General features: G+C 43.9%; 1 protein-coding gene across 2 annotated transcripts in view; it reads right to left on the minus strand.

Annotated features, from left to right (window-relative positions):
* Positions 1-4,964: 4,964 nt before the first annotated feature.
* GAREM1 (GRB2 associated regulator of MAPK1 subtype 1) overlaps positions 4,965-16,047 on the minus strand; it is a 204,950-nt gene continuing 193,867 nt past the window's right edge. Inside the window, exons 5-6 of one of the 2 annotated variants that reach the window (XM_007455169.1) lie at positions 7,613-7,779; positions 4,965-6,219 (exon numbers count right to left, since the gene is read on the minus strand). In XM_007455169.1, coding sequence (XP_007455231.1) covers positions 5,325-6,219; positions 7,613-7,779 — 1,062 coding nt within the window. In that variant the 3' untranslated portion in view covers positions 4,965-5,324. Of the gene's footprint in view, positions 6,223-7,612; positions 7,780-16,047 lie in introns of both variants that reach the window. The other variant, XM_007455168.1, reaches the window with a different exon arrangement.

A 16,047-nucleotide genomic window follows, 5' to 3' on the forward strand; every position in this document is an offset into this window, starting at 1 on the left:
AGTTGGGAGCTACCTCATGCTATTTTGACATAAAAGCTTAACCAGCCTCCACTTGCTAACTTCTCTGTAAAACTTACTGGCGGATGCTGCAGCGTGCTGCACACTCATGACTTTCTCTACAACCCTCTACCACGTCTACTCACTGTGATGCTAATTGTAATTATAGAAATTAAACTATATATAAGCCAAAGAGATATGAATTTCTATTGTATTTTTTTCTGTACAAACATGTATTTTTATTAAAATTTTTTTATTTTAATTTTTTTATTGAAGCGTAGTTGATTTACAATGTTGCGTTAGTTTCAGGTGTACAGCAAAGTGACTCAGTTATCTGTCTACCTATCTATATTTTTCAGATTCTTTTCCGTTATAGGTTATTACAAGATATTGAACATAGTTCCCTGTGCTGTACTGTAGGTCCTTGTTGTTTATTTTATATACAATAGTGTGTATATGTTAATCCCAACCTCCTCATTTATCCCCTCCCCCATTACTATTTTTTTAAAGCTCACTAGTCCATCTATATTTGTCTTTTGTCCTAACTCCTGACCACACAGGTACTAGATTCTCTTTGGTTGCCACCAGGTTACCTGGTTCCCAGCTTCTTCCATTTTCGATAACCACAGTCTTCAATCTCTTGTTAACATGGAGTGAGCTTGCAGTCTTCAGAAACCCTTCAGACAAGTTCTCTTCTTGTCTCTGGGAAAGAGAGGTTCTAGAAAACCACACAGGGGTCCAACTCACTGAGGAACGATTGCAAGAAGAGCAACTTTTAAAATTTCTTTATTTATAGACATTTCAGAACCATTTAAATCAACAACGAATTTTTTTAGACAAAACATACCATGTTTATCTTGAGGTACACATTGGGCCCATAGACAGTGCTCTGGAAATAATGCAACTGTTAACTGGTAGTTAACAACCCCACTTTTCCAAGCAAAGAAACTGTAAAGATGGTTACAAAAGCCTTTGAAAAGAATATACCACTTTCATTTGAGTCAAGGAAAACTCCCAAATTTTTGACTAATTGAATTCAACTTTTAGGCTTAGCTTAAGCAATATTTTAAATGGAGCTTAATATGAAAATGGGAGAAGAGGTTTATAGCTAAGACGTGATCTGAGCCCGACTACACGAGATTGTAAACAAAGGGAATTCATCATCCGATAAGCTCATTACAAAACTCATAGCCTAAAAATTAGAGCAGCAAAATTACAGAAGACATTTGTATATACTTTTAACAGAAACCACGTTTACCCTTTGTTTCTAGCTTTCACAATGAGACAGATTTTAAAACACCAAGTTCTGAAGACTAAACGATGTGATTGGACAAGACGTGGTCATAAGAATTCCACACTATTACAGTCCCGCAGTATAAAAATCCTACTTTCCATCATTTGCACTCTGGGCATCTTACTTTTCTTGCCCTAGCAGCCTGGTGCCATTGTATTCCTAGAAAAATAGTGGGAATTGGGATTAATGGTCATAGTTTCTGAAAGTCTTGTGTGTCCAACAGCAGATTTCACTTTTTGGATGGACTGAAGTTGAAATTTTCTTTGAATGGTCCACAGTGGTCTTTGGAGAACTGTGTTTTTTTTTCAGTTTGTTATTCCAAATGTTAACCTCATACTCTTTAGGCATGATGAGTAGTGATCTGTGATACAGTGTGTTTGGAAAATGAAGAGCCGTCTATTCATCCACCCCCACCCCCTGAGCTTCTCGAGGAGTCGTGTGCACGATGTGCAGGTGCTTCTGGAATGTCGGCAGAGGGTATTTACCCACGTCTGAAAACGGTTGGAATGGACAGTCATAATATTTCCCTGTAAGATTGTTTTATTTCTACGTGAAACAAGAATAAACACTGCAATTTAGTCGAGTGGGCAGCTCGCTGCGACTCCATAAATGTGAATGTTCTACGTGGGTTGAAAGGGTCTAAATGTAAATTTCACAGTTCATAAAGTTGAGCAGCTCAACTTAAAAGAGAGAGAACGTGCAGGCGTTGACGAGATTCTGAGAAAGAATTGATCTGTGTTTCAGTGCTCCGTCCCAACATGAATCAGGCCCACGTTTTACATTTTAGCTGCTTGGTTTGGTTTATTGCTGAATTTCTTAAGGGGGTCACGATGGTTTTGGCCATGCATTTAAGGAATCCACAGAAGAGTCCCGTTTGGACACTCTCCCCCAAGCACAGGGGTCAGTGCACAGATTGCAGGGAACCTGCCAGAAGATGTCCTCAGTCTTGACCTGGTTGGTTAGAAAAGGTTCTGCATGTGGGGATCTCTATACACTGCTTTTCACTGCACAAATCGCAGCTCAGAAGGGAAGGGCTGTTTCCTTCCTACCCCTGTTCTGCATTCATTGTCTTGATTCTCTCTGGCTATGCATGCCTTGTCTAGTAAGGGCGCCATGTGGCTTTGCAGATACCAGAAGATACTACCAATTAAAAAAAAAAAATTCCAATCAGTAGAAAAGAACACTAGTCATTGGGAGTCAGAGATACTTGCTGCCTCCAATGCTTTCCAAGTTTCAATGGTCTTGTAGTTTTTCTTTTATACCCCGTTAATAGAGGCTGCCATTTCTTCCTTCTGTGGGTTCTTGAGGGACAGGGCACACTTAACTCTCCATACATCCAACTGCCAGGAGAGTTCATGTCTCTCTTACACATACCCAGTCTCAACAACTGTGGTTTTAAACATAAACCTTATGAGTTCCAAGAGGGCAGGAACTGTGTCTTTTTATCAGCCTGTCAAGTCATACTAGCACAGTGCCCGGCACACAGATGATGCTGTGAATTTTGAGTATGTGAATGAAAGGCCATAGTCCCTGCCCTCAAGGAGTCTCTATGTTGCCATCGATATAAACTCAACGTACACATGCCAAGACAAAAAACAAAAAGGACTTTGTGTCGAGGTTTTGCAAAAGAAGAAGAAAAAAACAAAAAGAAAAAAAGATAAAAGGAATCAGTTGTTTATGTGGGGCAACTGTCATAGTAAACTCAAACCCACTCACTCCTCTCTCTTGAACTGAGCACAGCACCCAAGCGCTAAGGATTCACGAACGGATTCAGCAAGGTTTTGCCAAAGAAAACTTGCAACTTTTCAACATCATCCTTTGTTTTTATTTTAAAGGAAAGTTCTGAGAGGTTAACTTTACCTAGGGAGTTGCCCCTCACACAGAAGGATGCTTTCTCAACATGAAAGTCATGGACGGGCTGCATGTCATCTGAGTGCAGTACTAGAAGCTTCTATATAAACTTGTCAGTTACTTTTTTGAAGAGGTGCTACAGTTTGATAGAGTCTACAGGGTACTCTTTTATGGGGCACTTTTAACCTAGAGTATTTGCATTTTGGGAGACATGTTGGGGGGAAAATGGTTGTTTGTTTTTTTTTTTTTAAAGAGATTTAAGATGGAAAATGAGAAAAGGTATCAATTCACCCCAATTCTAAACAATGAGATGGATTAAAAATATCTTGAATGCCAAGAAATGAAGCCATATATTGAACAGGTCTGCAAAACTAGACTGGTGGGTCTTGTCTTTCCATTTGTGTATTTATTCTGATGAGCAAGAAGAGTGGATGATAACATACAAGCCAGTCCTGCAAGTCACACTGACACCTGGGTGGCTGTCCATCTCGAATGTGGGGACAGACTCTGGGGGAGACAGGGCTAGGGACGATATGCTGCTCGGAGAACAAAAACTTTTCTAAGATTTATATTCCTTCAAAAAGTCAATAATTGGGCTTCCCTGGTGGCGCAGTGGTTGAGAGTCTGCCTGCCGATGCAGGGGACACGGGTTCGTGCCCCGGTCCGGGAAGATCCCACATGCCGCGGAGCGGCTGGGCCTGTGAGCCATGGCCACTGAGCCTGCGCGTCCGGAGCCTGTGCTCTGCAACGGGAGAGGCCACAACAGTGAGAGGCCCGCGTACCGCAGGAAGAAAAAAAAAAAAAAAGTCAGGAATTATGTTGATGCCATTATATTTTGGAGTATTTATTCACGTTTGGCAAAAACTGTCAGACTGGGTCCTGGGATTGTTGGAATGAAAGTATGGTAATCATGTATTTTCTTTGGAAGAGAGGAAAGAAGATTTCTGAACTAAACGAGTACTCATTGATACTTTAAAAAATGATGCAACAGATGTAGCACATATCAAAGCAGAGGATGGTATGTCTGATTTCTGAGCTCTCCTAAAGCACAAAGCATGTTGAGAACACCTGACACGCTCTGAGAAGTGCTCTCCAGACCCCTCATCACCACATACCAGGGGAATAAGGCCCTCAAACCCGAGAAGAATTATCACTCGACAGAAATGGTCATTTCCCCAGACACTGATCAGCACAGGAGTATTCTATGTAAAAGCCTGTAATAGGTTTAAAATCAAACTTAATTCTTCAACACAGACTCTCTACTGATTTGTTCCAAGTTTTCTGTGATGGAGCCTGATAAGACTGAGCTTCGAGGGACAGGGTTCTGAGAATCTTTGGAATCATTCTGTCCCGTTTCCTAAGAGAGTCGAATTAATTAACGGCCCCAAACTTCAATGGACATTTGAAAGTGAACAGATGTTATCTAAAAGATCAGACTCATACTGATGTTTAAAACATACATTTGTATTGTGTAAATATAAATATACGTATATATTCTGGTCATTTTTAATCTCTGCTCAGTAAAATTAGCAGCAGTTACAGATAAGTTATTGTGGTCATGATTTATTATTTCTAAGGACATCATAGATCCTCTCTACTAGCACATGACTTTTGTAAAATACCTTTTGATAAAAAGATCCCCACCAATCACATAACACTGCAGTGTCATTTCATATCACTAACATTTTCAGGCACAAGAGTAAAACAATTAGCATTGAGCAATCCGAACGACAGAGCACGGAATAAATTGTCTAAAGTTGATTCTCCCAAAGGAGGGAATTGTTCAAAGGTGTTTTCTTTTGTTTTTGTTTTTTGTTTTTTGTTTTTTAAAGATTCTTATGTCTTTCAGCTTTGGCTATTTTGTAAATAAATATCACAACTTCTCGCATAAACCTACTGGGGTAACAGTTATTTCTCTGAGCATGCCTTTTGTCTTTTAGCAGCTGTTGAGTGTTGAGTGATGTACAAGGCACACCTCTAAGTGTTCTGTACAGCATTTTTATTGATGTACAAAATAGCCTGTTCACCATTCAAAATCATAATCTGCATAGTAAGAGTTTTCTCTTATCCCTATTTACAGAGAAAGTTTTTAGTGCAAAAAAAATGTGAAACTGTGTCCCAGCCCTCCCCTTCTAGAACACACATGTATCTGTTTTGTTCAATGCTACCTGGGGTTGTTTGGCTATATTTTGGGCCTCCAGCCGTTAATGAATTGCAGGATTTTCTTCACCTGTAGTTTGCTCAGTTTGAAATCCTCGGAGAGGATTTCTTCCGTGAGCTGAACAAGCAAGTTTCCGTCAATCTTTTCGGTCACAAAGAAGGCTATGACGTCTTCGGACAACCCTATGAACCGCAAGGACTTGGACACTTCCTCTATGGAGAGTCCCGACAGGTCGGCAGGTGGCTGCCACGGGGACCCGTCACCACAGGAGCGGGGGGCCAGCTGGAGGTGGAGGGGTGACGAGAAGGGGTAAGACATGGAGAAGATGTCCTGCGTGCCCTTCTGAACAAAGTACGGGTCCTCGGAGAGGTCCGGCGACCCAGACTCGGGGTCTTCCTCAGCACCATCAATTTGCAGAGGCAAAGGTAGGGTGTCGAGGGCGGCTTTCTCTTCCACTGGCCTCGGGGCCCTGGGAGGCAAGGCGGGGCATGAGATGCTCTGCTTGGCGGGGCCCGCAGTCAGGGTCTTCCCGCCCGTGCTCTCCAGAGAGTAGCTGGCCGACTTGGGACACCCCGGGGCACTACCGCCGGGCTCCGTGGGCCCGGGCCCGGGTGGGCTGGCCGCCAGCTCGTGGCCGTCGAGGTCGAAGGCTGCCGGGCAGTTTCTCTTGGGCGTGCCCGGCGTCTTCTGACGGGGGTAACTGTAACTCCTGCTCGGATCCAGCAGGAAGTCGCTCCTGGTCTGGGTCTCTGACGCTCCCGAATAATGATTAGGCCACGAGAGCCTGGAGGACAGAGCTTCAGCAGTGGGACTGCCAAACGGGGACTTCGGGTCCATGGAATCCGCTTTCACTCGGTTACACGGGTAGCAGGAAACGGGAGTGCTTTCAGGAGGACTCGTGTCACTTTTAGTAACGCTGCTTAAAAGCCAAACACAGAGAGAGAGAGATGAGTGGAAAAAAAAGAAAAGTAAAATATCCAGCCTATCCTTATCCCATCGATGTCACTTCTGAGTAGAAAAATGTAGTTAGGCAACAAATATTATATTTCTTATCGTAAAGTACCTGCTTAATTAACCTCACTTGGTTTTTTTCTTGTTTTAAAGAATCTTTAAATTACTAAAATACATCAGTAACTATGGATATGAAGATACTGATTTAATATGCTATAGCAGAGATGGCAAATATATAATTTTTTTTAACAAGAAAATCATTGTTAGTGGGTGCCTGGATCTTTGTGATGAGAAAAATCTTTAGCCTTGTTTGGGCTTATCACCAACAGGTGCTGTGGTTGATTAGTGATGTCTGCAGTGGGCAAGGGTGGAGTGAGAGAGCAGTAAATGAGTGTCTCATGCTTGTCATTCTTGGGCTACAGTGACAGGACTACATCACCACCACTGATGACCTTATATCCATCCAAGAGTCTGAGGCTGGAAGAAATGTTTCGAAAAAAATGCTTATTCTTGCCTTGGTTTCTGCACAATTGCGTAACGTCACCATAAAGATTTAAATGTCCAGGGAACAAAAAAAATACCTGCCAAGGAGAGCTACTTTAACCTGTCACATGTGATCACACTCAGCTCTGGGGCCCTATCTTAAGAGTGACCGTGAAACCAGAGTGTGCTCAGAGGTGGGTGATGGGGGGACAGCAGGTGGGACTGAGGCTGCCTCTTGGAGGAGACTTACATCGTGGCTGACCTCACGGTTTCACAGCCTGATCAAGAGAGGCGGGGTGGACCTACATTTGTTCTTTTAGACCTAAGAAACAGTTGAAGGTTACATGGAGACAGATTTCAACTGCATATAATGAAAGATCTCTAAAAAAAGTTATTGGCATGTGCCAACCATGGAATGAGCTGCAGTGCAAAAGAATGAGCTCACGGCACTGGGAGGATCCAGATGGAAGTGTAAGACTGCCTTACAGTGATGGTCAGGGACTCCAGCACTGGGTGGAATTCAGAGTAGACAGCCGACAGGACCCCTGCCATTCCGGGTCCTCCTCGAGGGTGCTGTCTGCGTGTGTTGAAGTCAAAGCGGAGACAAGTAGATGCCAGCTTTAACCACTGAACCCCTCACAGACTCAGCATCTTCCTAGGTCACTGGCTCTTCCATCCTGGCTCAGAACCAACAGGGCCCCATCACGCTCATCCAATTAAAAAAAAAAAAAACAATTTTTTTTTTTTCTTTTTTTAAAAGAAAACTTCCTCTCCTACCACCCTGCCCAGGGATGGCTCTTTGACACGGTTCTCAAGGATCGGGGACCTGGTTGATGAGGGAACCATGTGGAAGTGGGCCCTGGCATAGGACTTACATGTCGTGCAGCCCTGAAGAATAGTAGGATAAGGTGGGGCTGGGAGAGCGAGTCTGCTGCCGCGCCGGCTTGGCTGTGCGAGGAGGGACCGAGGGGCTGGTGGACTGAGGCTTTGCGCTGCGGGGCGGGACAGGCGGGGCGTTCAGGAGCCGGCATTCTTCCCTGACCTGGCGCAGAAGAGAACACGCGGGGTTAGCGACACTCGGACTATCCCTCCCGGAGGGCCCAGTGGCTGCTCTCCTTACGTGACACCAGCAGGGGTGGAAGGGGAGAGAAGACCTGAGCAAACAAGGACTGTGGGAAACAGGAGGCTGCCAGAGATGCCGCGATTTTGAAAGAAACGGTTTGGCAGATGCTGCAGAAATGTAGCAAGTAATGGGAAGGACAGCACGGTAGAGAGCCGGTGATACATGAGGACGCAGGAAACAGGAGTAGGACGAAAATAAGGGCGTTAAGTGATCACGATATGAATGAAGGATTCCATTCTCCTAGCGAGTTGTATTTCTTCACTGTTCAAACTGAATTCAATTTGCTACAAACCTTAGGGAACAGTGGACCCTGTCTAGTGTAAAGGCTCCTTCTGAGGTTACAGTCGGGGTTTCTCACAGGTAACTGTGCATGTGAATCCCCTGGGGATCTTGTTTCATGCACATTCTGACTCAGTAGACCAAGAGTGGGGCCTGAGACTCTGCATCTCAAGCTCCCAGGTGATGCGGACGCTGCTGGACCACGGACCACACTCTCGAGAAACAAGGGGGCAGATGGCGTAACGAGGCAGCTCTCCAAATCCGAAAAATACCGCCTCCCTCACCCTCCCTTCATCTTCACACCGGAGGGGGAGGCAGGTGACCTGTGCCATCCCTCTCTGGCCTTCGCTCCAGCTTGTTGCCGGCCTTCAAAATAAGGTTCTTTTTAACGAGGCAGATATTTTTCTGTACTTCTCTGTGTCAGACAGCAGGGGGCAGTTTATACCTGGTTCAGCTAGTCTACCCTTAACTACCTAGGTAAAAACAGAGCCAATTCTGACTTTGTAAAAAAACAAACAAACAAAACACCCTTGCTTGCTTTTAGGCCGTGTTCCCACCCAATGGGCTCACGTTACACTGCATCGTCTACCACCTACGCTGCACCCCGGCCCTATAACTGGCTTCCGAAGCCTGATTCACTTGCTGGAGAAAACCAGATGTTAAAAAAGTCATGTGACCCCGGGGTGACCGGGCAAACCTCAATTCTAAGCGAAACAGAAGCCATTTAAAGTCTCAGCCATTGCATTTCTCCCTGGGTCTGGGAATCACTGCTTCCACCCAGAGGACCCACCACCCTGGTTGCTGGGACCCACTGGATAAAGTTTTTCTTCTGCAGCAGCCCTTTAGGCTAAAACAGAATATTGAGAGCAGCAGATTCTCTTCTCTAACAAACAGCTGCGGGCGTTCTCTTTCTGAGCTTTTCAAAAGGTGGGGGTGAAGGAAATGAGGTTTGGATAAGGAAGAGGGAGGCTTGCTTGTAAGCTGGCCCAGGGGGACTCTCGCCTCACTTTGGGGTCTTCTTAAGAAGCTGGGAACCAGCTAGGACACTGAAAAGTTCTGGCTGGATCACTCCACTCCCTGGCTTTTGGGAGCAGACACTGGTTACAAAATAAGTAAGATATTGTGTCATCTTCCTTCTGTCTTGTCAGCGAATTGTGTGGTAGCCAACTGTGTTCTTCTTTCTTAGGGAATGTCTTTAGAATCTGGGATGGATGGGTGGGGCTTTTATAAATGTGCTTGGTTCTGTGCTTAGAATAACAGGAATCATGGAAAACGAAGGAAGATAAGGAGTCCATCAGTTAACTTTTCCATTTTAAAAATAAACAATCGCTTCTCAACATGGGATTAGAGAGAAGCATCAGGAAAACAGGGTTAAGGCTGAATTTGATTTAGAAATTTCTAAATTTTGGAATTAGTCATTAAATACATTTCATTAGGGACCACTTACCTAGATGTCAATTATGATACGCTGAGAGGTCGACTACACTGTGCATTTTAATTGAGTATCATCAGCTGACCTAGGTCTCAGAACACAGAAAAGCAGCTACTTGTAGTTGACTTTGACCTCTGGGAAGTGCTCTCTTCTCTTCTTATAACCCCAGACTCTTAAGGTTCCTGACATCTGGTTCTGCCCCCTCCTTCCATAACTGGACAGTCCTAAAGAGCTTCCCCATAGGTTTCCCGGTGACAGGAGGGGACGGGGGAGGCAGCAGTAAAAAGAAGCATTTGTAGGTCACAGGGCCCGGTGAGGTGAGCTTGGCTGACCGGAACGTTTCCAGCTACACTCCAAACAGCATTGGAAATATGGAAAGCTTCTGAAATGGCCACATGACTCCTGAAAGGAGTTAAAGAACAAAGGTGTGTGTGTGTGTGTGTGTGTGTGTGTGTGATGGTGTCAGCGAGAAGATACTAATATGAGACCAAAGAAAGATTTCTTCCCTTGTGCTGAGGGGGCAGTTTGGGTGTAACTGTGTGACTTCAATGGGAAAGAACTGGGCTTATTTGAAACCCATTTTGGAGAAAAGGTAGTTCAAAACAAAACAAAACCCGACTTCAATGGGACCCCGCCGGCAACAAGAATTCAGCTGTAACACTGTGGAGGAACAAAACTAGTGAGTGCTACACCGGGCAGCTGCGGGAGGGCGGCCCTCTCGGGGTGAGCACGGCTGATGACCCTGTAGACGCGTCTCCACGTGTTACTTTTAACTTGTTGCTGCAGATGTGGATGCTCAAATGAAGTCATACTGCAGCATTTTATGGGAACACTATATATGCTTTGGGGGAATGTATACATTTTGGGGTTCAGAAGTGATACACCCACACACTGTGAGGGTTTACTGTGCCATCTTACTTTCTATCTCTTACCTCCTTTTAACAGTAATTATTTTACTTCTCTTTGCTTCTTGATTTGGTTCATCATGGGACGTTTATATCCAAGAGAAATGTAGCTGTGGCTTGAAATGAATTTTATCTGACAATAAAAGGCAATTTATAAGACCAGATGGCCAATCACCCTATTTCCAGTTTTTCCTCATATTCAATTTCACGTTTAAGTGCTACATTTTCAGCACATTCCTTCTAAAAGTCTCAGCATGTGGCTTTCATCTTGTTACTTCCCATCTCCAGTGGCCCCCTTGACTACTGGATAAAGTCCAGCTTCTCCTGTCTCCCACTGAGGCCTGCTGCAGTCTTTCTAGTGATTTCTTCTCGTTAGAGGAAATTATCCCATTTGATTCCATCTTTCTACGTATCTCCCTCACTACTCCTCTATATGAATACATGAGTCCATCCAGTGGGGCAGATTCCATGTCAACTAAACACACCCTGTGCTTTCCTGCCTCTCGCTCTGCTTTAGTTCTTACTGCCCATCCCCTCCTGTCACTTCCTAAGGCCCAGCTCTAACTGTTACAGGCGCGGTTTGGGACCATCACAAGTAGCCACCAGTACTTGTCATTGCTTCTGAACTCTGCCAACAGACTGTTTATATTTACTTACTTCCCATGTATATTCAATTAGCCCAAAAGTGGAAATGGTAAGGACTGTTGTCATTGTTCTTACTGCTCTGTGGATGGCAGAGTTTGGGGATTTGTCACCTCTGGCACAAATATGGCACACAGAATGCCAAGTGGAGGTTATCGGATGTCACAAAACAAATACAACAAGGCACTTTTATTTTCAAACTTATACCAAAAGAATGCCTTTTGTATTTTAATGTGGAGACTGTTATTGAGAAGTCATCTGGGCTCCATGTTAATTTTTTTGTCTTCATATTGGTGGCAATCTAGGGGAAGAAAGGTGCCAGCAGACCTGGCCCCTATGACCGCCATCAACTCTGCCACCACGACACTGGACGTGGTGTCAGAGTGAAAATGACAGTATTTCTGAACTGGGAAATGTTGTGGCTTCATTGTCAGCACCCCGTCCCACCGCCCTGTAACTCCTATTCTAAATGAGGATGTAACAGAACACACCATGCCCGACACACCATGCCTGATGGACTAGAGCCCTTCTCTGCCCTTCAGTGCAGCATTTAAGACTGAACTTCAAGGAGCAGTGCAGGGCAAGGGTGAGGTACTTGGATTCTCAGGAATAAACCCGGAACGCTGGTGCTAAGGGAGGGGATGACATTCTGTCTGAGGCAGGTGTTACTACCCATCGCGGATCATGGGTGACTTTTGCCTACTGGTAGGTAATTTCTGGTGATGAGTAGCTTGAGTGTTTATAGCCAAGCTCCTGGCACCTACTGGTTATGACAGGGTCAATGACCACAACATGGATTCAGGGAGAGCAGACTCCCACCCGTACGTACCCAGAGCCTGGCTTCACAAGCAGTTCTCTGGTCTAAAGCCTTTCTTATAAGTGGTTTTACTTCCAGCACAATCCTCTCATCCTTGCCTCTCCACAACAAGTCTTTCCCTTTTCTAAACAAATGCTCAATGATTCAGTCTTATCAGAGACAAGATACCGGCTACCCAGGAGTAAGACACCTCTCCCCAGTGTTCAAGCAGCAGACTGTGAACCCAGAGCTAAACAGAAAGCTAATTTATTGCGAGGTGGAACTGGGGAGTTCTGCTCTTTCTAGAACCATCACTTCTCTTTAGTCTATGAGGCATATTCTCAGGGAGGCATATTTAAGTGACTGCCATCTAACACACAAAACTTACTAGTGGGGTTTGAAGTAAGCTGTAGAAGGTGTCCATCCTGAGGGCTAATGGCCGGGATCGCAGGCACCATCTACTGCCCCTAAAAGTCCGAAGAACATTGTGTCGCTTTCCCTTTTCCTACAAATGACATTAATTCCATTTACTATTGACTTGTTCAATTATATGCTGAGTGCCCATCACATGCTCACTGAGCTGGTGCTGAGTAAAGCAGACAAGAAAGTGTAGCCCCTGGAATTAGCTGGGAGGGAGGGAGACCAACACACGACTAAGATAAAAATCGGTCCTGTGATAATAGAAGGTGGAATGAAGGTCAGTGGGAGCACCATGAATGCTTCAGGAGGGCGGGGGAAGAACAAATTCACAGGAAATTATACTGAGAAAGTCTGGAGGAGGAAGGAATTGTGAGTGTACAAAAGGTACATGGGCAAGAATAAAGCACCAGAGCGATGCCCTGGACTGGGGGCTTAGAAGGCGAGATGAATCCTGATGCCACTTATCAGACAGACACTTAGAAGGAAGAACAGAGCTTGGGAGGAACCAAGGGGTTCAGTGTGGGAGTTCGAGCTCAATGTTCTACTGATAGAATCTGAAGTCCTGGTGGTACTGAGATCCCAGATGAGAAGGGAAGAGGGCTGAACCCCTAAGGGGCCAGTAGAGGAGGAGACCAAAGGGGGGGAAACACAAGGGACCGCATCTCACCGCTCACGGCACAGAGCAGTCCCCAGGGGTGTCAAAGAAGCAGATGGTGGGGAGGGTGGCTCAGGAGAGGGATGGTGTGAAGACGGAACGACGGCAGGAAGTCAGGGCAGGTCGGGAAGACGTGTGACAGTTAGCAGGTCACTGGGGATCTTAGTGAATGAAGCTTGAGTTGAGTGAGGGGACCAGACGCAGATTCCAGGGAGTCAAAGCCAGAACAGGAGGTGAGGGTGGAGTTAGTGAGGACAGACCACTCTTTTCAAGAAGGAAGGAAGGCGCTGGGAAGGAAGGGGGAGACAGCTATTAGAAAGGGACAGTGGATTGAATGAGGCATGGCTTTTTTCTTCTTAACTTGGAAGAAACCTGAAAACGTGCCTGGGTAGGTACATGCACGCGTGTAACCTGGAGGTTAAGTGCACACTGACTTCTGGGACGGAGGGGAGAACACATTTCCCCACTGCTCTCTGCCTTCACCATGCCAGCACCGGCCACGTAAAACCAGAAAAAGAATCAATGGCAGCTTATTATCTAACAGTGAAAGCAAAGATGGACACACCCAATAAAATAAATGGCTTTGGAAAGCTTCGTGTTACTATGTGAAGGTGGTTGACAAAGTCAAAACCCAACTCCAACCTGTGGTCAGAATCTCGTGCGTCACGGAATGGGGCTATTTATTTTCTGAATACTCTCCAGAAAGTGTAACTTGATTTCCCGACTCCTGGAATAGGTATTTAAGCATCCTTTCCCCTCCCCACTCCTCACAGCTATAAGTCTGTTTAGTTGGGAGGAAACTCGAGCCCGGGGTGAAGGACCAATAATCTGTGAAAAATGGAAAACAAGGTCTTCTCCCTAAATAGCCACATGTTAAAGATAACACATGAGAATTTATTACAAATACAAAGCTCATTATTGCATGGCTGGAAAACAGGGTTAAATGTTTAGAAGACAAAAATTCACACATTACATACAACTGGAGTATTTTATACACGTATGAACTACTTTCTTCTGTGACATTATCTTCCCCTGACACTTCCTAGGGATTAAAAGAATACCACAAACAAAAGACACACAACGTGCTTATGAAACTGCACAGTGTAGGAATGGGGGCTCTTTGGTATGATGAAGTTTCTTGGAAAGTCTTAGTTTCTCAGAACTCCCTACTCGTCTTCTATGGAAGAAATGACACTTTCACACCCCTTCACTAACTGGACCAAAGAGACAGCTTAGGAAAACAGAAAACTTACTATGAAATGTTCTTTGCTGAACTTTTTTGGGGAAAAAAAAATCAATTTCATAGCAGCAATTATTCAACTTTTAAATACAAGGCAATGGACCTGGAGACACTTGCCGACGAGGCCTCATATTTCCTTGTCTACAGTCTAAAATCTGCCATCACATACCTGTGGTTGAAAATCTCGGCTCAAAGACCACACTGCTTGGAACTGTGGGCAGTCACTAACGGGCTTCGGCCATCCTTAGGTGGACTAAGGATCATGTTGTTTCTATGTTGACACTAATTCAGAAAACACACACACTATAGGGGAGCTTGATCTAAAACTGGACTCACCTTTACCATGAGTTTTCTTCTCTAAAAAGCTGACTTAGGGATAATGCCAGTGTTGCAAAGAAAGGAGTTTTGTAACCATGCTTCCCTGAACTTTGTAACTTTGCCTTCACTGCATGCCCTCTGCCCTGTATTTTACATTTCTTCCCACACTCCCTCTCCCAGATAACAAAATCATTACAGCCTTAAGAAATCTTATTTATAAAGAGGCTTTTATACAAAGAGTTCACAACCCTGTCACATACCCATCAGGGGTATTTTCAGCCAAACAGAAATTAAAGTTTTACAATGACAACATGGCAATAAATGAACATCTATCTGATGAATTACGCCAGGGCAGATGTGATTTACAGTTGAAATCCTGATTCTCAGATGTGTGCGTTTCTTTTTCCCATTGTGTATGCGGATGATAAGGACCTAAGGCAGGCCTGGGTGTGCAATGGCCTTCAACCTCCAGGCCTCAGGCAAGGGAGTCAAGGCAGAGGGCACAGCAGGCCGCTACTGGGAAACAAGAAGGGCACGCAGTTCTGAAAAGAATACTTGTTTAAGTTCCAGGGTGCTTCCCTGGACTCCAAAGAAAGAATATGCCATTGGAGCAGAGAATAAAGACCTTTTCTGAGCAAGGAGTATAATGCATGATAGATATATTTAAATAGTATATAACTTTCCCATTAATGTGATTTTGTGCAAATGGTAAACCCAAGAGTGCAGATTTGAAACAAGGGCTATCCCACAGAATATTACAATGACTTTATTAACATTCTGATCATTGAGACTTTCGGCAGACACAGGAGAAAATTTCTTGGCCTAGAAGGTTTCATTTAAAAATAAGTAACCTACACAAAACCAAAGGCAATTAGTTTCAAAATTACCAAAACACAATAATAATTCAGTCCTTATTTCAATTAACAAATGGGAAACGTAGGTATGGCTTGCTTACAGAGTACTCCTCAAAAGCTGTAATTAAAATTAATTAAATGTCAAATGCCTTAGGAGACCGCATTAATTAGTGGAATCCTGAGTGAATCCTTTTGTAGAGCAATTATTTTGAAAAGTAAATAATCACTTCCAGATTAATCTTTTTATTACCTAAATTTGACTATCAATACATCAGGTTTATTTAAGAAAATCTCTCCTTTAGTGCCTTCTCTAATATATTTATTTTAGCTTTAATTTATATCACTTAAAAATTTTTTTTACTGGAGTATAGATATACTATACCTATTTTAGATATAGTAGTGTGTGTATGTTAATCCCAAGCTCCGAATTTATCCCTCCCCCCTTGTCTTCTCTAATATTAATAGTCAGTAGGAGAAAGCCCAAAGACAAAATGAAAATTCAGAGTAGAATCAATTCTTTTTAAAAAATTTATTTTATTAAAGTATAGTTGATTTATAATGTGTTAATTTCTGCTGGGTAGCAAAGTGATTCAGTTATACATATATGCACACATTCTTTTTTTTTTTTTTTTTTTTTTTTTTTTTT

This window comes from Lipotes vexillifer, unplaced genomic scaffold (genome assembly GCF_000442215.2).
Source record: "Lipotes vexillifer unplaced genomic scaffold, Lipotes_vexillifer_v1.1 scaffold90, whole genome shotgun sequence".
Lineage (NCBI taxonomy): Eukaryota > Metazoa > Chordata > Mammalia > Artiodactyla > Lipotidae > Lipotes > Lipotes vexillifer.